This window comes from Rattus norvegicus, chromosome 1 (genome assembly GCF_036323735.1).
Source record: "Rattus norvegicus strain BN/NHsdMcwi chromosome 1, GRCr8, whole genome shotgun sequence".
Lineage (NCBI taxonomy): Eukaryota > Metazoa > Chordata > Mammalia > Rodentia > Muridae > Rattus > Rattus norvegicus.
The window spans coordinates 175,671,413-175,690,647 of NC_086019.1; the positions used below are offsets into that span (position 1 = coordinate 175,671,413).

Sequence of the window (19,235 nt, forward strand, 5' to 3'; positions counted from 1 at the left end):
CAAAAGAGGCGCTCGGACACCTCTCCTGAGTGTTCGTGGAATTTGAAGATGCCCTGTCAGCGCAGCCAATGTAGAAGGAGTCACCACTCCTAGGTCTGTTTTTTTCACAAGTCGGCTTTTGGAAACTACCAAACCCACAGTTATTTAGAGAATGCAGGGATCGGCCTGGCCAAAGTGGGAAGGCAAAGGAGAGCTGAGCGGTGCATTGCCCCCGTCACCCACCACCTCTAACCATCCCAGAGAGATTGACCAGGACAGGCTGGAACTGGGAATTGACTGGTGCGCCTCGCCCCCAAATTACTGGAGGATAGCACCCCTTTCTGCTGCCACCTTCCCCCATCCTGTAAGCACACTTACAATATTGAAAAATCTCACACAGCTCAGATAGCCTGCTTGCTCCAGTTTATGGGAATACAAGAAATGGTGGTTTTCCTAGAAACTAGACTACCCTATTGATTGACCCCACCAAAAAGCCTGTTTTCAGTGCAGGCTGTAACGTGTATTGCTTTGAAGTTTTGCAACAGTGATCTTAAGTTTGTATCGTTCAAGCTAGTGTGCTTCCTCTGCACACACTGTGGTCCTAAAGCTGCCCGATGCAGGCTGTAGGGAAGAGAGGTAGGGAAGAGAGATATGGTCACCTACCTCTGTCTGCTCTTCCTGTACCACTGCTGAGGCAGATGGAAAAGAAAAGACTGTTCAACAACAGCTATCTGCAATGAGGTCACCGTCCCTCTTAGAGACTCAATGGTAGATGTCCATAGGTCCCATCAACAAAAGCACAACTATTTGAAGCTGACCTCATCTTTGCCTCCACACTGTGCACTAGGTGCACACATTCATGTGAACACCTGCATGCACACCAGACAGTATATGCCCAGGGATGTCGGGGCCCAAAACAGGATACTGGGAACCCTGTGCAGCACAGAGGCTGAAGATGTGATATCAGTCAAGGACCTCAGGGTAAAGATCATCCTATTCATGTGGACTCCATCTACTTACATAAGCCCTTGAGAGTGGAGAACTTTTAACTGCAGAAAGCCTGAGGAGTCATTGCCACTGGGTTTGAAAAATAGGAGCTCTTGTAGTGTGGCTGTGAAATGCCACCTGTATGTGTTACTGTTCAATTACTCTAATAAAACACCAGAACCAAAGGCAACTTAAGAGTTTATTTTGACTTACAGTTTCAGAGCCCGTGTTGGCAGAGTGACAGGATAGCAAAGCAGGAAGATGTGCAGCAGACAGAGTAACATCAGATAAAACAACCTCAATGCCTGCCCCCAGCGACATACTTCTTACAAGGCTGCACTGCCTAAACCTCCCCAAACATTCAGGTGGGGACCATGTGTTCAAAGGTCTAAGACTGTAGAGGACAGTTCTCATTCAAACAACCACCACCCATTTGTTTTCGAACACTTGGTTCTCAGCTTGCAGCACTGCCTTGGGAAGTTGTAGAGCCTTGCTGGCACAGGTGGGTCACTGGAGGGGCCTTGCAATCTACACCACTTCCCATTGACTCTGCTTCCCCATAGGAAAGTCCTGTGGGCAGTCACCTCCACTCCTGCAAAAATGCCTGCAAACATCGTGGGCAATTCCTCCAAATTCTAAACCTTCCCTAAGTCACTCTTGCCAGGTACTAACAGCCATAAAAATAAGAAAAGTCATGCGTGGACTGTGAGTCCAGGAATGCCTGCCAGCTTAAAGACTAACAGAAGCTAAGAAGTGAGTGTTTTCAGAAGGCCCCGGAGGATGGCAGCCTGGTAGCTCCCAGCTCCCCCAGGGGCGGGTGAAGCCAAATGCCACATCTTAAGTGCCTGTCCTGGAAGATGGAAAAGTGGGAACTCTTCCATTTTCCTTGTCAGGGAAAGGGGAAGATCCCTTCTTGGCAGTCTGGTCCTTTGCTGGGATCACTGAGGAGCCAAACCTTCAGCTGCTGCTACCACTTCCCTGGCAGGAACGGGATCCAAGGAAGGAGCAGGCATGGAGTTGAGAGCCACAGTCTCTCCAACTCTTCCCATGGTTCCTTAACAATGGCGAGGCATCTCAGCTGAGCATTCAGGCCTCTCCTGGGTCCTTAGGATTTGGGAGTTAGCACTAGGAAGGAGACTCTGGTTTTCCCTCATTCACGACTCACTCTGACTCTTGAGACAGGGCCTGATACATGACAGTCACCGGACAGGGTTGTTCATTATTTGTTTTTTTTTTTGGGAGGGGGGGAGGAGTTGCTTCAGTTTTGCTTTCGTTTTCAAAACTATTTCCAGCCTCATCTAAGCATTTCCTCAAGCTTCCAGTCACCCTATCCTTTGAGAATCCTATCTATTTCCCCTTCGAGTCCCCCTTCTGACTTCCTGGTAAGTATGTCATCTTTCAGGCCATTTCCTGGCCAGCCTTTCAAGCAAAGTACTCTCTGCTGGGGCTCCTCCACACTCCATGCTGGCTTGACTGTGTCAGTCACTGCTTGGTGTAGCTGTGTCCTGCTTTCTACTGTGATGATTTCAAAACTGGAACTCTCATCTGGGAACCTTCAGGGCACATCACGACCCCTGGCTCTGAGGAAGCCCTCGGCACCTAGCTGTCAGGTGATTCAGGAGATGAGTGACCCTGGTAAGTTTTGACACTGAATACAGGACGCCCCCTAGATGTACCCTAGATGCCATGTCATCTGACTGTGACCTCAATCCACCCTTTTGAAGCCACATTTCCTCATCTGTTAGTATCTTGTAGAATTCAGAGACATAATGAATCAAGACCCTGCTGCCCTGCTGACCTAAATACACAGTGACCTCATTAATCTACTCTTTAAAGAGCTTAATGTGTCACAATTCTGTTGCAAGCTGGATAAAATATCCCCCTGCAAAACCTACTTGTCCCCATGCCAATATTGAGAGGCTACAACAATCTTTATCAACCTGAGACTATTTTTTTAAATGTTATTCAGTTATTCTGAATCTTAACATTTATCTGTAAAACCCAAGGATTTCAGCATAGCAGACAGAATACAGCAAATCCTAACCAGCACAGGTTTTAGTGACAAATGGACCCATACCACAGACACAGGTGACTTCATCAAGTACATTTATTGTCTTTCTAAATGTTTACATCTCTTTTCTGTGATATCTTCGGATGAGAAGTAAAGGCTTTTAAGAGGGACTCGGTGCTATGTGGCAGAGTTAGTGCGTCACGCTTATATGTCTTGGAACCGGATGGAGTTGACTCACTTAGGGGCACACCTCTGCACATATCTATTAGGCCAGAAGTTTCCAGAGGGTTCTGAGGAAAGAAAACTCACCCTTATTGTGGGTGGCACCTCCCCAAGGGTTGGGGTCCCAGAATAAATGAAAAGGGAAAGAGGGAGAAAGCTGAGTCCTACATTGCTTCCTTTGCTTCCCGATCCCCTATACTGCGGGATGGAGCCCCACACTCTAACGCCATACCCTCCCTGCCATCAAGGACTCCCTGCTTGAACCAGGAGCCCAAATAAACCCTCCTCCCTCAGGTTGCTTCTTGTTGGGTGTTTGATTGTAGCACCCAGAAGAGTAACTAAACCCAAGGCTGTAGAGTGGTCTTTACGGGGTGGGTCCTTGTGAGAGTGCCCAGACCCCTGGACAAGACTGCACATTGCCCTCTCTCTTAGCCAGAAAGGGAGCAGCTTGACTCTACCACATGCCCCTGCCGTGTTGTGCTGCCTCTCTATAGTTTCAACGCAATAGGATCATGACAGAAACATGAAATGCTGAACCCAATTAACCCTTTTTAAAAAATGCATAAGTTAATCACCTCAGCTGTTTTGCTACAGTAACGATGCTAGCACAGCCCCAGGACTGCATTTGCTCAGAGAGCCTCCAAGAGAAGACTCATATATTCCATTTGTTCTTTTGGGAGACGGTAAAGTATTTTCTCTCTTAAAACTAATTCCCATCCAGACAAGGATAGGAGTTCCAACATATTCAGACTCTAAATGAGGTGAGCTGCAGATGCCTGGAAAATCTGCTTCTATGGAATTTTAATTTTTGGTCCCTTTATACTACAGATTATTTTATTTTATTTTACATGAAGAGGGTTTATATTTATTGAAAATCAAAAAGTCCAAGAATTACCAAAGAGTAGCCAAAGTGATTTCTGAATAATCTTTGAGAGCAACACATTTGTGTACACATAATTTAAACCTCAGGGGAAAAAGCATGCTTATACAACTGTGTGCAACTTTAAATTTTAATAACTCTGGATAAATACAGAATGGAAATAGTTCCTGGCACCTGAAACTGTCATCTGAGACCTGACAGCCAGCCCAGCCTTCTGTCTGGATGTCACAGCTGTATTTTACACAGCCTGGCTTGGTTTTGATTTCTCTGTGTGATTGAGAAAGACCTTCCATTATTGCTAAGCAACTTTGCAAGTTTCATTCACAATCCTGGCCCTACAATTACCCAAGCATATTTCTTGCAAATTAATGTACACTGACTTTCGGAGGTATTGACGCATATGGTGGAGGACAATGCCCACCACACTGCTACTAACAGGGGGACATGCAAACTACCCTGACCTTGGTTCCAGGCATGCCTTGGAGGAGTAAAAAAAAATAAAAACAAAAGGGTTTTACTCCCCTCCTTTTGAAAGTACTGTTGGTGGTACCAAGGCTGGTGTGGGGTTGAGTGAGAGAACATGGGGCTTGGAGAGAAACCCACTCCTATCCCCTTCTAGGCTGTGGTGATCAGGAAGGAACATGGCTATGAAAGGCTGTGTTGACAGTGAGGTAGGAGCTAAAACACTAGGGGACTGGGGGATGAATGTGTGGAAGGCCACAAGAGCAGCATAGCTCCTGTGTAGTCACTTCCTCAGCCCATGGGAGGGGCACAAGACAAAAACAACGGCTACATTTTGCCAGGTCCACGTTTGCAAGGCAGGCACTGTCCTCCCTGTATCCCCCAAACCTATCATGGGCAGACTTACCCCCTTTCCCATCCTCTCCCTTCAAACAAATCTTCAATCCATGAAGAACAAACAAGGCAGCATGTCTAGCAACAATGTGGGGCAGCTCACCGCTCCCCTTACCTGCCACGCCTGTCTTTCTTTCCTAAGCCAGAGAAGTGGGGCAGCTGGAAGAAATGCACTGCACTGTACCTTGTCAAGCCAGAGGAAAAGCTACTGGGAAGGAGCTGTGGCCATTCCACACCTGGGGACACTCCTGGGAAAATAAATTAGCCATTCCTATTGCACATCTACCAGCAACTCAGCTGGGTCTAGGTCTAAATCTTCTCTCCACCTAGTGAATCCACAGGGGTGGCCTCCTCAAATGCCATCTCCTGGGCCAGGCTCCGCTCCAGGTCTTCCAGCTCCTGACGCACCTCCCCTATGAAGCCAACATCTTCGTAGTCATCCAGGGCCTCCCTGGGCAGCTGGCTCTCCTCATTGTGGTCATGGCTGCCAACGAAGGCTGGCTTGCACATGTATACCAGACTGTGGCTGGGGAAGAGAATGGAAGTTTAGTCAAGGTTCTCTCCATTACCCTGGAGAGCAGGCTTGGAGCATGTCAACTGCATGTGAGGCCTTGGGCCATACTCCCTGTGGGCCTTCAGGCCTCACTAACTCACTACTTTTTGTTAGGGTGCTTCCCGTCAACTTCTTACTAAAGAGTCAGCTGGGAGAAGCCCTTAAGGGACAATCCTAGGCCTGCTTTTCTCTGTGACTATTGGTTTGACTGCCTGGGAGCAGACCCTGATGGTGGAAGTTCACTGTCACACAGAGTCCCCTAAGCCCTCTGCCCACTTGAATTCCAAGGGGAAGCACATTGTAACCCCACAGCTGCCGCACACATGGTGACCCTGGGCCTCTGTGAAAAAGAGAGGGAATTTTGCCTGTCTCCCCCATGAGCCTGGATTCTGGTAGACCAGAAGGCTGAATAGAGGTTGTGGCAGGGCAGAAAGATGTAGAGAGCAGTTCCTCCAGCCCCATGGCTTCAGTTTTCTAAGCTTCTAAGACTACAGGTGCCTTCCACATTAGTGGTCCTCCCCTCCTGCCTGTCAGTCTCCTTCCCAACTGTGATGGGATGGTCTGGGCTCATTCCTTCCACACCCTCCCGCTAGGGCACCTACTTGGGAAGCTTCAATCATCCTCTAACAGAGCCCCAACCTATGGATCTGATGCTGACTGGATCCCTTTATCCTAATGGCCTAGGGACATCTCCAGCCACACCTGCCCTACACTGAATCAATATCTCCTCCTAGCCAAACCCACTCCTGAGTCCCCCTGGATGATATTTTGGCTGCTCTCAGCCCCAGTAGGGAAGGGACCTCACCTGTGTGGCTGGCAGAGGAGGCCACTGGCACAGGGGCATCGGTCCAAAGCGCCTTCAGGCTCCAGTTCCCAGGTGATGAGGTCCAGCATCTGGCTGGTGGGGTCATGACAGAGCTCCCCCTCCACGGGCAGGGGTGTGCACACAGGGAACAGCAGGCCTGGAGCCAGCCAAGAGCCATCATGAGGACAGGCAGGGAAATGGATGCGGCCTTGCTCTCCTCCCTCAGCCCCAGGAGAGGTTAGAATTGAAGATGTATAAAGGACAAGACCGGCAGTGTCCATTCAGGGTGGACCAACCCCTGAGGACTGGAGCAGTTATGGGGTCTGCCTGAAGAGGTCAAACCCCCAGCAGAAATGAAACGGGAACCAAGGCCCTTTAAGCAGGGACAGAGTGCCAATAAAGGCCTGAGTCAGTTAGAGGGAAGAGCTGAGCCAAGGAGTAGAGATGAAGAGGTCAGTGGATCTGGATGGACAAGGCCTTGCAAATGGGAGATTACAGGAGTCAGGGGCTGGGGGTGGGGCCTAGAGGAGCAGCCTTTAGAATGTCGTCCTCCAAGCAAACCGTTGAAGTAGTGGGTCCCTGAAGGAACCACTCCAGTGGGGCTGAGAAAGCAGAGCTGGGAGGCAGCTGAGGGCTTTCAGACACTCCTGGCAAAGGAGAGGGCCTGCACTAGCCCAGGGGGAGCGGCACTGAGGGCAGAAGCTGGGAACTGAAAGGAGAATCCACAGGAAGAACCAAGCCAATGGTGCCTTTGAGGGATGGGGGAAGGGCTCATGGACTCTACCCATCTAAGACTGCCCCTCCTGCCAGGACTCATGCATCCTAAAAGAACCTAGCTGGACTAGCCAACAATTGGGAAAAACCAACCCAGTGCTTATCTTACCACCCTACCCCAGTAAGAGGCTCTGGGGCTGGTGAAGTCAGTGAAGACCCTGCTGGGGTTAGGGAGAGGGGGTGGGGGTGCTGGATAGCACTCTGAGGCCAGCAAACCCCTTGACTGTGAGGTTGGGCCTCCCCAACAACCACTGGAGAATCCACATACCTCTTTGGAAGGCGCAGCACAGGCCAGGCTGGCAATCCCTCTGGTTGTCACAGATGGTCCCATTGCTACCTTTGGTGGCCTTTTGGGTGCAGTGACCCCAGGCACAAAGCTGGTCTCCACAGCACTCACTGTCTCGGGTGCATAGCTGCAGAAAAGTGAGACAAACACAAGAGGAGCTTACTAGCTAGAAGCCTGGATGGCCCGGCATGGTGCTCCAGCCTGCTCAGACCAATCAATGGTAATTTAACCCCATCTCAAGGAGAAGAGGCAGACTTAAGTGGAAACATAAGGAGCCAGCACGGAAATGTGGCTTTGGTACAAGATGGGTCAAACCCTGGGAAGACGGCACCTGAGAAGGTGGATGTCCAATTCTCTTCCACCCAGGTCAAGACTATACAAACAATACTGGTGGTGCCTCCATCCCACAACTGTATCCTTCACCCCTTTAACTAGCCCCAGTCAGAAGGGAAGGTGCCTCAGGCCACAGGTGAAGGCAGCAGGATTCCAACAGGCTGTTCAGCCAAGACAGAGCCAGGAAGGCTCAGGCTGGGGACAGCAGGCTGGGAACGGAACCCAGAGCCCCACCAGGAATGGCAATTAGAGAGCAACAAGGGATCTCCAGAACTGGGCCCTGTGATGTGGGAGTGGCCTGGGAGGACAACAGCAGCTGTCTCTCCACGATGGATCGAGCAAGATCACGGGACCCTTTATTTCCTGACCTTACTGTGCTATTTTACTGTTAAGAAAATGTCAAGAGTTCATGAGCTTTGTCCAAAAGGCCTGCTGAGTGGTGCGCAGGGTTTCCAATGCTTATTTATAGACACGTGGAGGAATGCCCCAGCCCCTTCCTGCCTCCTCCTTCTGCACACTTATTAATGAGATTGGTAGCTCAGGGACCTGGGGAGCAGCCCAGGAGGATAGAGGTGGCCCTTTCCCCTGCCTGGGGACTGCATGTATGCACTGCTGTGTGTGCTGCTGTCCCAGAGGAAGGGAGCAGTGCAGGGCCTCCTGTTTTCTCCTCCCTCCCCTTCTTTGCTACCTATGAGTCACAATTGTGACCAGAGATCATGGGGTAAGATGGCTGCAGGTCTGCTGAAATGACATCCTGATTACTGCAGGATTCAGTCCTCTGGGACTTCTCCCCATCACTTGCGAGCAGCCTAGCTGAGAACCCCTGGGGCTTCTAATCTTCTTTCCTGGCACAACAATGGAGTCTGCTGGTATCTTTACCATCTGCTGGTCCCGGCACGGCTGGCAGGTATACTTGAAGCTGGAGAACTGGCAGTACCTGGTGGGTCCGCAGTCCTCATCAATGATACATTCCTGGGAGGGCGGAGAGGAGGGCAACTTTGTCATTAAAGAGGAGGGGTAGATCTGTGTTGCCCTAGAAGGGCAGAATCCAGGTTAATCCCACTCTTGAGTGAAGCACCAGCCCAGAAGTGTCCGCCATCTCTAGCCAACCCAGAACCCAGCAGGCTGGAGCTTTTCGCCTATCCCTTCCCTGCAGTCCACATGGGGGACTAGCTTCTCAACACTCCCAGGAGCTCTCAGCCTCCCACATCCATCACACAATTGCCATCTGTGTTCAGTGTCCCCCCACACACCCAGGGCAGGGAGGATGGGTTCTCAAAGTTGTTCATACATAGAACAGATGGTTTTAATAAAAGGTGCTAATGCATTCCAGGCCCTATGTGACTGCACTGGAAGGGCTGGAGGCCAGGCCTGGCAGTCCCTGATGCCTAGGAAGATACCAGAGACCATCTCCCTTGGTGCTGGCCCTAGAAGCCACAGGCCAGCCTTAAGAGGGCCCTCCACAGGTTCCTGGGTTCTAAGAAATTGCCAAGAGGCAAGGTGAGCTTTAAAGTGAAAGTCGAATGGTTGGAATCCGACCCTCCCAGCCCCAGTACTCTCCATGGCCACCAGCTCCACTCAGCTAAGAACATCTGTCCATCTGTGAGTCAGACTCATGGTTAAGCTCAGCCTCAGGAAAAGGGGGCAGGAGATGAAAAACAGGTAAGGACACCATTCATCACCCCTTCTCTGGGACAGAACCTTCTCAGCAGGTGGCAGCTTTGGGGTCACTTCTATGTTGCCAACTGGGAAATGGTGGGACAGAAAAGTCATGGAACCTCACAGGAGATATGGGTAAAGCTGGGTAGAGGGGTTCTTTCCCACCACACTCTTGAGGAGCGGCTCAGGGCTCCCAAATACTATAAATCAGAGATGAGAAGGACTCTTGGAGGCCTGTGTCCTGGAACCCTGGCAAACATTCTAGAAGGGTCTCTGTGAAGAACAGGACCTGCCTCATCCGCATCTAAGGGCATGTCCCATCCTGAGAGCCAGTGTGCAGCCATCTACCTTAAAGCATGGCGTGTCAGGCATGGAGCTCTGTGCCTGGGGCTGGTCCTTAGCTCTACTCTGTGAGTTGAGGCAACTACACCAGTGTGTACAGAGGGTATCTGGGGGATGCTCAGGCCCAGAGCATCCACAAGCTGGGCTCCAGAAAATGGGCCCTGTCTCTCTTACTGTTATCAAGTGCTACTAAGAAGTAGCTGGTGTCCTTGACCCAGGTCACACTGAGTGCCCCCTGGTCAGCCCTGTAGGTCTGAGGAAATGTGTGTTTGGTTCAGAGCAGCTGCAGGCCTAAACTGAGGGCCCACCAGGGGGAGTTTGGACTATGTTCTGCTCTCCAAGCAAGGCTCTCTAGCCAGGAAGAAAGATGGAGTCACCTACAACACCTCAACCCCTGGCCCCAGCCCTTTCTGAAGGGTAACAGTGGAGAGGCCTAAGCCAGGATGCCTGTTTGACACAGGCGTCCACTTTCACACCCCAAGCAACCTCTCGGATCACCAGCAGCTCAGAGCAGAAAATCGTCACCTGCAATGTCTGCAGACACCCCTAAAACAATCTAATGTCACTCTCCTGCACATGGCCCTGGAGTCCTGTGCATCTAGCTCAGAAGCTGCAGGTTCCTTCCCCTCACCCACCGGTGGGCTGGGCTCTGTAGGGAGCCCCGGATACAGCCCAGGTCTCAACCAGTGTGGCTGGCAAGTGCCTTTGTTCCCCAAAGTTTCTGAGCTCAGTGGCCCAGAAATGCTAGGAGAGTTACAATCTGCTTTCTACCAGGAAGAAAACAGAGGATCTCACACCAAGGAGCTGAGCCTGCATCTGCTGGACCCAGGATGCCATAGTGACAAAGAGAGGACCATGAGGATGTGAGTTGACCCTGTATTCCAGGGGGATTGCATCCAGCATGCCCCACACACATTGGCACATGGATACAGACGCCACAAATGCCCAAGTCCCTTATATAAAAGGACATAGAATTTGCATCTACCCCACACATATCCTACTACATAATGATCTTTGGGTCTGTGGGCATCATGGTTACGCTGTCTGTAATGACAAAGGGAGAAGTGTATGTTCGATCCAGATGCTATTTAAAACAGGTTGGCTGTGGGTCTGGATCCTGCGGTATTGAAGCTCTCCTTCCTGGTTCCCTATCACACCCGCCCATACACAGGCAGCTTGGGAGATGCAACAGGACACTCCTGAGACTTCTTCCAAAACCCAACAGCAAGGGAACAGAGTGGGAGAGGTGACATTTTGGAAGGAGAAAGAAGCAGCAGGCACAGGGACAGAGATGACTTGGTGGGGAAGGGAAATCCATATTCAACCGTGGGAGGGGACAAAGACCAAGAAGACAGTCCAACCCAGAGATTCCATCTGCTGCAAGGGCAGGTCCCACATGAGGAGGGGGACAGGTCCTCTAACCTGAGTAGAATAGAGAAGAGAGGGCTGACACGGCTGAGAAATTCAGCTTTTTGTTCTCTGATTTCCTGCATCTCTTTCCTGTGCTCAGGGATTGTACCTACATCTGAGCTCACCCTACAGCCTCCTAGGAACCCAACTGTACCCAAGCCACCACAGAGGTCAGGGTGCTGGGAGGCTCTGCTGCTTCCTGTCTACGGCCATGAAGCCTAGGTGCTTGGATCTCTCAGGGCAGAGGACCTCACTGGCTTCCTATCTCTTAGATTCTAGAACTGAAGGCAGACTGCTGCTTGCTGCTCAAAACAGAGAGAGAACTGAGGTCAGAGTCATGAGTCTTGGGTGATTCAAGTTGCCCAACAAAGACATTCAATGCTTAGCTAAACACCTGCCCCACAGAGTCTCCAGAGCCAGCTGTCTCATCACTGCCCAGAGCACTACCACAGCAAGGTAAGTGCCCACAGAATAGCACGGGCTCCTTCCAATCCCCTCAACATAGTTAAGATTCCTGTGAGCAGAAGTTCTCAGAAAACAAAACAAAACCCAAAAAAGCAAACAAATGAACAAAACAAAAGAAACAGCTACACTCCCGTGAAGAAAGTTGTACAGGATAGATTCTCTGAGCAGACTTTCAGTGACTTTGGGGAGTCAGAATGTTGCAGGTGCAGAGCCAAATTGTCCTGGGCTATTTTTAGCCCCATAGCTATCTGTTCCCACTTCTTTATTTGACCCATTTCTCTGACTGTTAGCTAAATCTTTTTGTAATGTACAAACTGACCCTTCGCCTCTATTAACCCACATTGTCATCAGGTATCAGCCAACACCTACAGCAGATATTTCCCCATTTGCAGCAACTCACCTATCTGTCATACCTCCCAATGTGTTCTTAAATACATTGCCAGTTCAGAGGTCAGTCCATTATCATCAAGGCAGGAGCATGGCAATATCCAGGCAGGCATAGTGCAGGAGGAGCTGAGAGTTCTACATCTTGTTCCAAAGGCAAACAGGAGAGGACTGACTTCCGTGTAGCTAGGAGGAGGGTCTCACTGCCCACCCCCACAGTGACACACTTCCTCCAACAAGGCCACACCTACTCCAACAAGGCCACACCTCCCAGTAGTGTCACTCTGTGGGCCAAGCATATTCAAACCACCACATAATAGTAACCTGAATCCATCTATGTTCCTGGGGCCATAGGGACTCCTATTTGGCTCACCCAAGAAAAAGCTTTACTCCCTCTGAGGTAATAGCTGCTGTTGTTTGTTTGTTTGTTTGTTTGTTTGTTTTCCTTTTGGGGATCAACATCCCCACCTCAGTTTTAACTGCTTGAAGGATCTGCCCAGGGTCACCTGGCTGGCCACAGGCTTCTCATCTCTGTGCATCTCAGCCTAGCCCCGCCCTTCAGTGCCCGCCCACCTCCTCTACCTGAGTAAGCCACAGCCCACTACATGATGACACCTGCTTTACTAGGGCTGAGGCACAAAACCAAAGCAAAGGCAGCATAGGGCTTCCAGGTTTCTGTGCAGCTGTAGCCATGTCATGTCCTGTTCCTCCCTCAGCCTGATAGCCCAGAAGCTGGTCATGGGCCACCGCCATTCCACCGAGGCCTTCTTTGTTGTCTGGAGCTATATTTAGAAAACCAGGCAGGGAGCCTGACCATGGAACTGAAAACTATGGACTGAGCCAGGGCTGCCTGGAAACAGTCCAGTGCCTTGACGTGATCCTGAAAGAGTGGGGAAAGACACAGGCATTGCTTGGCATCTCTGTTTAAGCTCACAGGTTGTCAGCAAAGAGATTCTGAGAAACTGTGGTCAAAAGCCTGGGGATGGGAGGACAGCAGTGGGGTCTCCTTGCAGTTTCCAAGTCTCCCCTGCGGGGCCAGCCGCAGGCTCCCACAGTTAGGGCTTCATTTTACAGAGGAGAAAAGTGAGCCCCGGGGTTGGGGATGGGGATTTAGCTCAGTGGTAGAGCGCTTGCCTAGGAAGCGCAAGGCCCTGGGTTCGGTCCCCAGCTTCGGGGGAAAAAAAAAGAGAAAAGAAAAGTGAGCCGCAGATCACGGTAGGAAGGAAAGCAAAGTTTGAACACAAGTCCCTCAAACCCTCAGGGGACACTCTGTCTGCTGTTTTTACTAGTCTCAGGATGCCCCATTTGGGTTGGCAAGCTGGTTCAGCCTATAAACATGCTTGCCACACAAGACTGATAACCTCAAGTTCTACTCTTAGGATCTATGAGAAGGCGGAGAGGAGGCACAGGACCACTGTGCAAAGTAGTCCTCTGATAGCCACACGTAGGCCATGACCAGTGCACCCAACAAGCATAACCAATAAATAAAATGTTAATGTGCCATCTCAGATCTGCTCTCCCTGCCCCGAATTCCTAGGTTGACATCCTAGCCACGGAATATTTCTGAGCTGTCCTACTCTGGCAATTACATCATGGCGGGCTCAATTAATTCCCACGAGACTGTGAACTGGGCTCCCTAGGAAAGACCTCACCTGTGTTAAGGATGCTGCAAGGATGACTGATTAGGACTTCCAGACGTGGGGTGCTGGAATGGTGTGTGCCTGCCGCTCCACTATCTCAGAGTGTCCTTAGCCTCCGTTAGCATCCACTCAGGGCCCACCTCTGTCTAAGCGAACATCTTTGTGATTACTGGATAAATCCTTTTTGTGTACACTAACACACGACAGCCTCTCACCTCTACCCCTCATCTCCAGAGCCCACACCTCACGGCGAGAGCACCATTGAAGTCTCAGGAAGACTCTAGCAACTGATTCACTTCAGTTTGGGCTAATGGGGCTCATTCTAGTAAATAGGTATTTTTCCTCCTGAATGACTACCAACCTAGGGCTTACACCAGGGTTCTGCCTCTCACTGCAACCCAGAGCCCTCTGTGAGCAGACAAGGAAAGGACACCAGAGAGGACAACAAAGACACAGAAATGCAGAAGGAACCCAAGACTGATCAGTTCACCAAAGACAACAAGCAGGCAACAGAGGGCAAAAAGTATAAACCAATCAACTGGTGCTGCAGGCTAGGCCTACCTCCCCTCCCCCGCCCCCACCACTCTACACCACCTGTCAATCACCTCCCACTCACAACCCTTGTACCACCTTCTCTGCTACACTGGGCAGAGAAGCCCTGTTTACATAAGGGGAAACCAAGACAGTGAGATCATCAGTCTCTTGCTAAGGTCACCAATTGAGTGGCAAGGTTGTACTTGACCCTACGCTGGGGCTTTGAGACTAGGGCAGACATAGAGGCTAAAGGACAGGCAGGAAGAAGGAGGTAACAGTGTGAGGCAGTGAGTGTTCCAGAGCTCTTTTTTTTTTTTTTTTTTTTTTGGTTCTTTTTTTTCCGGAGCTGGGGACCGAACCCAGGGCCTTGCGCTTCCTAGGCAAGCGCTCTACCACTGAGCTAAATCCCCAACCTCTTAAGGAAGGGGTACCCTCCCTGCTGGTCAGTTCTTTTAGGCTTGATTCAAGATACCCAGGAGAAGGTTAGGAGGTTCAGTTGATCTCCATGTCAGTAAATTCTAAGGTGTATGTGTGTGTGTGTGTGTGTGTGTGTGTGTGTGTGTGTGTGTGTGTGTGTGTGTACATGTGTGTGCATGTGCATGTGCATGTGCATATGTGTGTGCACTATGTGGGTATGCAGAGGCCTCTATGTCAGTCTCCCCCAACTGCTGAGAGTCCTTTTTTGACCTCAGAATGAAGCCAGTTCCAGGGGCCTGTAATATAAACTGCTTATCTGTCTCCAACACAGAGGGGGCTGCAGTCTTTCCTAGAGATGGGGCTGCAAGTTATCCTACCAGCTCAGTGCTTTGGGGCAACCTCACCCAGGACTCTAGCCTGGCCCCTGCTGTAGAGACAGCCCTGTGGAAAATGCAGGCAGGAGCCAGGGGCCGGTGCCAGCCAGCCCTTATTATCCGTAAGTGCTAGCGTCAGCAAAAGTCTGGGTGGGTGGCCTGCTCCTGCCAGTTCCCACTCCCGTACACTCCACAAGCCAGGGAAGAGGAGGGTGACAGTCTACCCCCACCCCAGTGAGATGTACCCACCACCCTGGACTTGGCTCAACACCCTGAGGTAAGGAGTACACCCTGCCACTAACCCACAGCCTGCAGCAGAACTCCTCTCACAGCCACCTTTCCACAGCCCCAGGTCCTTAGGTGGAGACACATACTTTACAGAACAGCTAGCAACCCGCATCAGGACCTGGTCCTGCTGCCTGGCCATGAAGTCTCACACCCTGCTCCCCAGGCTTCCCCGTACATCCTTTGAGCCTGAGTCCCTGAGCATTTTCTCTGTTGAATTGGCTAAGATTTGTTTTAGTAAAGCTTCTTCTTGGTCCTCAATCTCTCTCCGTCCGTCCGTCCGTCTGTCCCTCCTTCCCTCCCTCCTCCATCCACCCATCCCTCACTCCCTCCCTTCCTCTTCTCTTCTCTTCCCTTCCTGTCTTTCTCTGCCCATGGTTTGAGTAGCCCTGAGCTATCATGTATGTGTTCCTTGCCATGACGTTCTGCTTCTTCACAATTCCCAAAAACAGCTCACCCCAAATTGAAACCATGAGCCAATATATACTTCCGCCTTTAGCCTGATACCCCTAAAAGAAGCAAACGATGCCAAAGAGAACCCCTCCCCAGGCTCTCATGTCTCCACCCACCTGCTCCCTCATCCATCCTCCTTTAGGTCAGTGGAGCAGAGGTGAGCTGGGTCAGCCTTCTCACCCTCTCTCATGCTGCTGTTTCTGCTAACCCATCCCACAAACCCCCCATACCCCCCAAATCTGAGATTCAGTGCTACAAATGCCAGACTGCAAGGCCCCGCAAAGCTCATAGCCATGTGATCAGGTAGGTCCAGAAATGGCAGACAGCCAAGTTCTTGCCAGGTTCCAAGTCATTTAATCCAGACCTGGGTCCCTAGAGAAGCTGTTCAGTACTAGAGAGAGACAGAGAAGGCCAGGCTTCTGCTCACCCAACCCTCCGAAAGGGGCTCTTTGGGAGCCGTTCCTCCAAGGGATGGGGTTTCGGACAGGAGCTCTGATTGGGGTTCTCGGATTCAGACATAAAAGGGGGTTTCCACACATGTAGCAGACAGATTGTTCTGAGGCAGGGTCTCAGATGTCCTAACCTGGCCTCAGACTCATTAATTAGTCAAGAACGAACTTAAACTTTTGATGCTCCTGCCTCTACCTCCTGAGTGCAGTGTTTCATCGCTGGTCCAGGACCTGGGACCTTAGCATAACTGACACCATGAGTGAAGCACCATTCAGGCCTTGGAACCCAGCATGTAGACAGCAATACCCACCCAAAACAAGAACAGAGACCTAATCCGTCAAAGCCCATAGTTCTGGGTAAGTTCCTAAATGTACTGACCTTGCTTTTTGGCTTCTGTATTTCTTCGTTTGGTTAACTGAGGTGTGTCAACACAGGATATAGTTTTTGTGCTTAAAAGCTCACCCTGAGAAAAGCTCAGGTCTGTGCTTGGGTCCCGAACACCCAGTGTAGTAGTAGCTGAACAGCTGAACCTGTGTTCTGGTGGTCTTCTGGTGGATGTCTCATCACACACACACACACACACACACACACACACACACACACACACGATCACTAGGCCTAGTTTATATGGTGCTGGTGATGGAACCCGGGGCAAAGACTCTTCCAACTGTACTTGTTTTACCTACAGCTTCTGCTCATCCGCGGGATTCACTCAGAGAGCGCTCCCACTCCCCTCACATCATATCTATTTAAATCAGCAAAGGTACTGACCCCAGTCAGTAGCCAACCCCTTCCCCACAACTCCCTCCTGCAGCCCGAGTCATCCTTTAAAACACAAAGCTAATATGCACATTCCCGATAGTAATCATTCTGCAAGGGGAGGGCTGAGGGCCCTGGAGAAGGCTGAGCACTGAACTAATTCAATCAGCACATAATTGGAGGAGACAGCCGCCTTCCAGGCCTCAATAGCAGCCTGCATCTAAAATGCTCTGTAGGACATCGATGTGACAAGGAGGACTCAAGTGGAAAAAAACAGCACCTCCCCAGTGACCCTGAAGTGGGGGCTGCAGTTGTGCAGTTGAGGAGATGTCGACCCTGATAATTCCAAGCTCTGAGCCCCACAGAGTGTGACCTCCTGTGGCTTTGATCCTCGCTCACCCAGCAACCTGCAGAGGGACAACCTTGTATCCTTATGACTAACTCCAGGACAACTGCAGGGGACCCTCACACCCCTGCCACTTGAAAGAGTATCTCCTTGACACTGCAAATTAATGACCTAGCTTTCTGGTTACACATAAGGTCTGAATTTAGTTAGCGAGAGAGCAGGGGATGTCTAAGCTCTGGGTTTGCCCAGTTCGAGGGACCAGATTAACAAAGTTCATGTGGACAGAGCCTCTGCAAGCCTTCTATTCTAAGGACACCACCTACCTTCTCTACCAAGCATAGCCTGGAATCCAAACTCTGTGTTCTTGACATAGCTTCTGGGAGCAGTTCCCAACCTGCTGCCATACCAGATCCTGACTTCAGCGGCACCCAGATTTTAGCCCACACATCTAGAATCCTTTACCTGCCTGACCTGCAGTTACCCTTAAAGACTAGCACAAAGAACAGGGGGTGGTGTGGCACATCTGTAATGCCAGGACTTGGAAAGCTGAGGCAGGAGGATCACTGAGAGTTCCAGGCCAAAGTAGTCACAGGAAACTCAAAACAAAACAAAAGGAAGCTCCATCAGGTAGTCCCTAATGCCTGTGCTAGCAGCTGTTTGGGGTTGGCCAAGAGAGGAGGATGCCACAAGTTTAGGGCTAACCTGGGCTACATAGTAAGACCCTATGTCAAAAACAAAACAAACCATAAAAACAGAAGCTTTGACCTTTTTTGCAATGTGGACTTTTTGACAGTTAGCTGAAGCCTCTCAGAACACTGCATCTAGATTGATATGGGGACAGATGAGATTACAAGCAAGAATGACCCCACCTAACAAGAGTAACAGAGTTAATGTCTCATGGCTTATTTGCATCCTTGATGGTAAAGTCCAGTAGCAGCTTGTCCTTCTGGGTTTTTTTTGCTTGTTTGTTTGTTTGTTTTAGATTTATTTATTTATTTTATGCATATGAGTACACTGTAGCTATCTTCAGACACACCAGAAGAGGGCATCGGATCCCATCACAGATGGTTATGAGTCACCATGTGGTTGCTGGGAATTGAACTCAGGTTCTTGGGAAGAGCAGTCAATGCTCTTAACCACCGAGCCATCTCTTCCAGCCCACAGCTCTTCCTTTTAAAGTAGGGCTGAGCACAAGTGTTGTTTGAAAGTGGCAAAGGGGGCTGGAGAGCTGGCTCGGTGGTTAAGAGCATTGGCTGCTCTTCTAGAGGTCCTGAGTTCGATTCCCAGCACCTGTATGGTTCTAAGTCTAGAGGATCAGACACCATCACACAGACATGCATGCAGGAAAAACACCAATGCACAGAAAATAAAAATAAATCCTAGCACTTGGGAAGTAGAGGTAGGCAAATCTTGGAATTTGAGACCAGCCCGGTCTACCAACTGAGTTTCAAGACAGTCAGGGCTACACAGAGAAACCCTGCCTTGGGGAGCGGGGTCGGGGGAGACAACAAACACTGGAGACAGGCAGGGGATTTGGAGTTTGAGAGATTATCCTTGGATATATAACCAGTTCAAGGCCAGCCTGACAAAGGGAATTGTATCTCAAAAAACAAAACAGATACACAAGTATTTGCAATGACATTGGTATTTGATACTATGTAGCTGGCAGTCTCCATTCAAGAATCTCAAGATTGCCAGACATACTTTAAAAGTTAGAGCGGCTGGGGAGATGACTCGATGCAGAGAACACTTTCCAGGTGAGAATATGAGAAACAAAGTTTGGTCTCCAGCACTCACAGATGACTCTAAGTGTGCTGAGAAACACCTGGAACACCAGTGCTGGAGAGGCCGAGCAGACAGGAGCAGCCCTGGAACCCAGAGACCAACCAGCCAGCCAGGAGTTGGTAAGCTTCAGGTTCATTGAGAAACCCTACCTCAAAAGCAAATGAACGAAAGATAAATAAATTAAAAATGGGTGGAAACAGGGACATGGTCTTTCCTGAGTGGATTGGGAGGGTGAGGCTGGTGGGTA

The 19,235-nt window shown here is 50.3% G+C and overlaps 1 protein-coding gene across 3 annotated transcripts in view; it reads right to left on the reverse strand.

The window, feature by feature from the left end:
* Nucleotides 1-1,421: 1,421 nt before the first annotated feature.
* Nucleotides 1,422-19,235, reverse strand: part of Dkk3 (dickkopf WNT signaling pathway inhibitor 3) — a 43,034-nt gene continuing 25,220 nt past the window's right edge. For 2 of the 3 annotated variants that reach the window (XM_006230009.5, XM_017588739.3), the window contains exons 5-8: nucleotides 8,565-8,657; nucleotides 7,335-7,479; nucleotides 6,293-6,449; nucleotides 3,056-5,460 (exon numbers count right to left, since the gene is read on the reverse strand). In XM_006230009.5, the coding sequence (XP_006230071.1) occupies nucleotides 5,244-5,460; nucleotides 6,293-6,449; nucleotides 7,335-7,479; nucleotides 8,565-8,657 (612 nt within the window). In that variant the 3' untranslated portion in view covers nucleotides 3,056-5,243. Of the gene's footprint in view, nucleotides 5,461-6,292; nucleotides 6,450-7,334; nucleotides 7,480-8,564; nucleotides 8,658-19,235 lie in introns of all 3 variants that reach the window. The other variant, NM_138519.2, reaches the window with a different exon arrangement.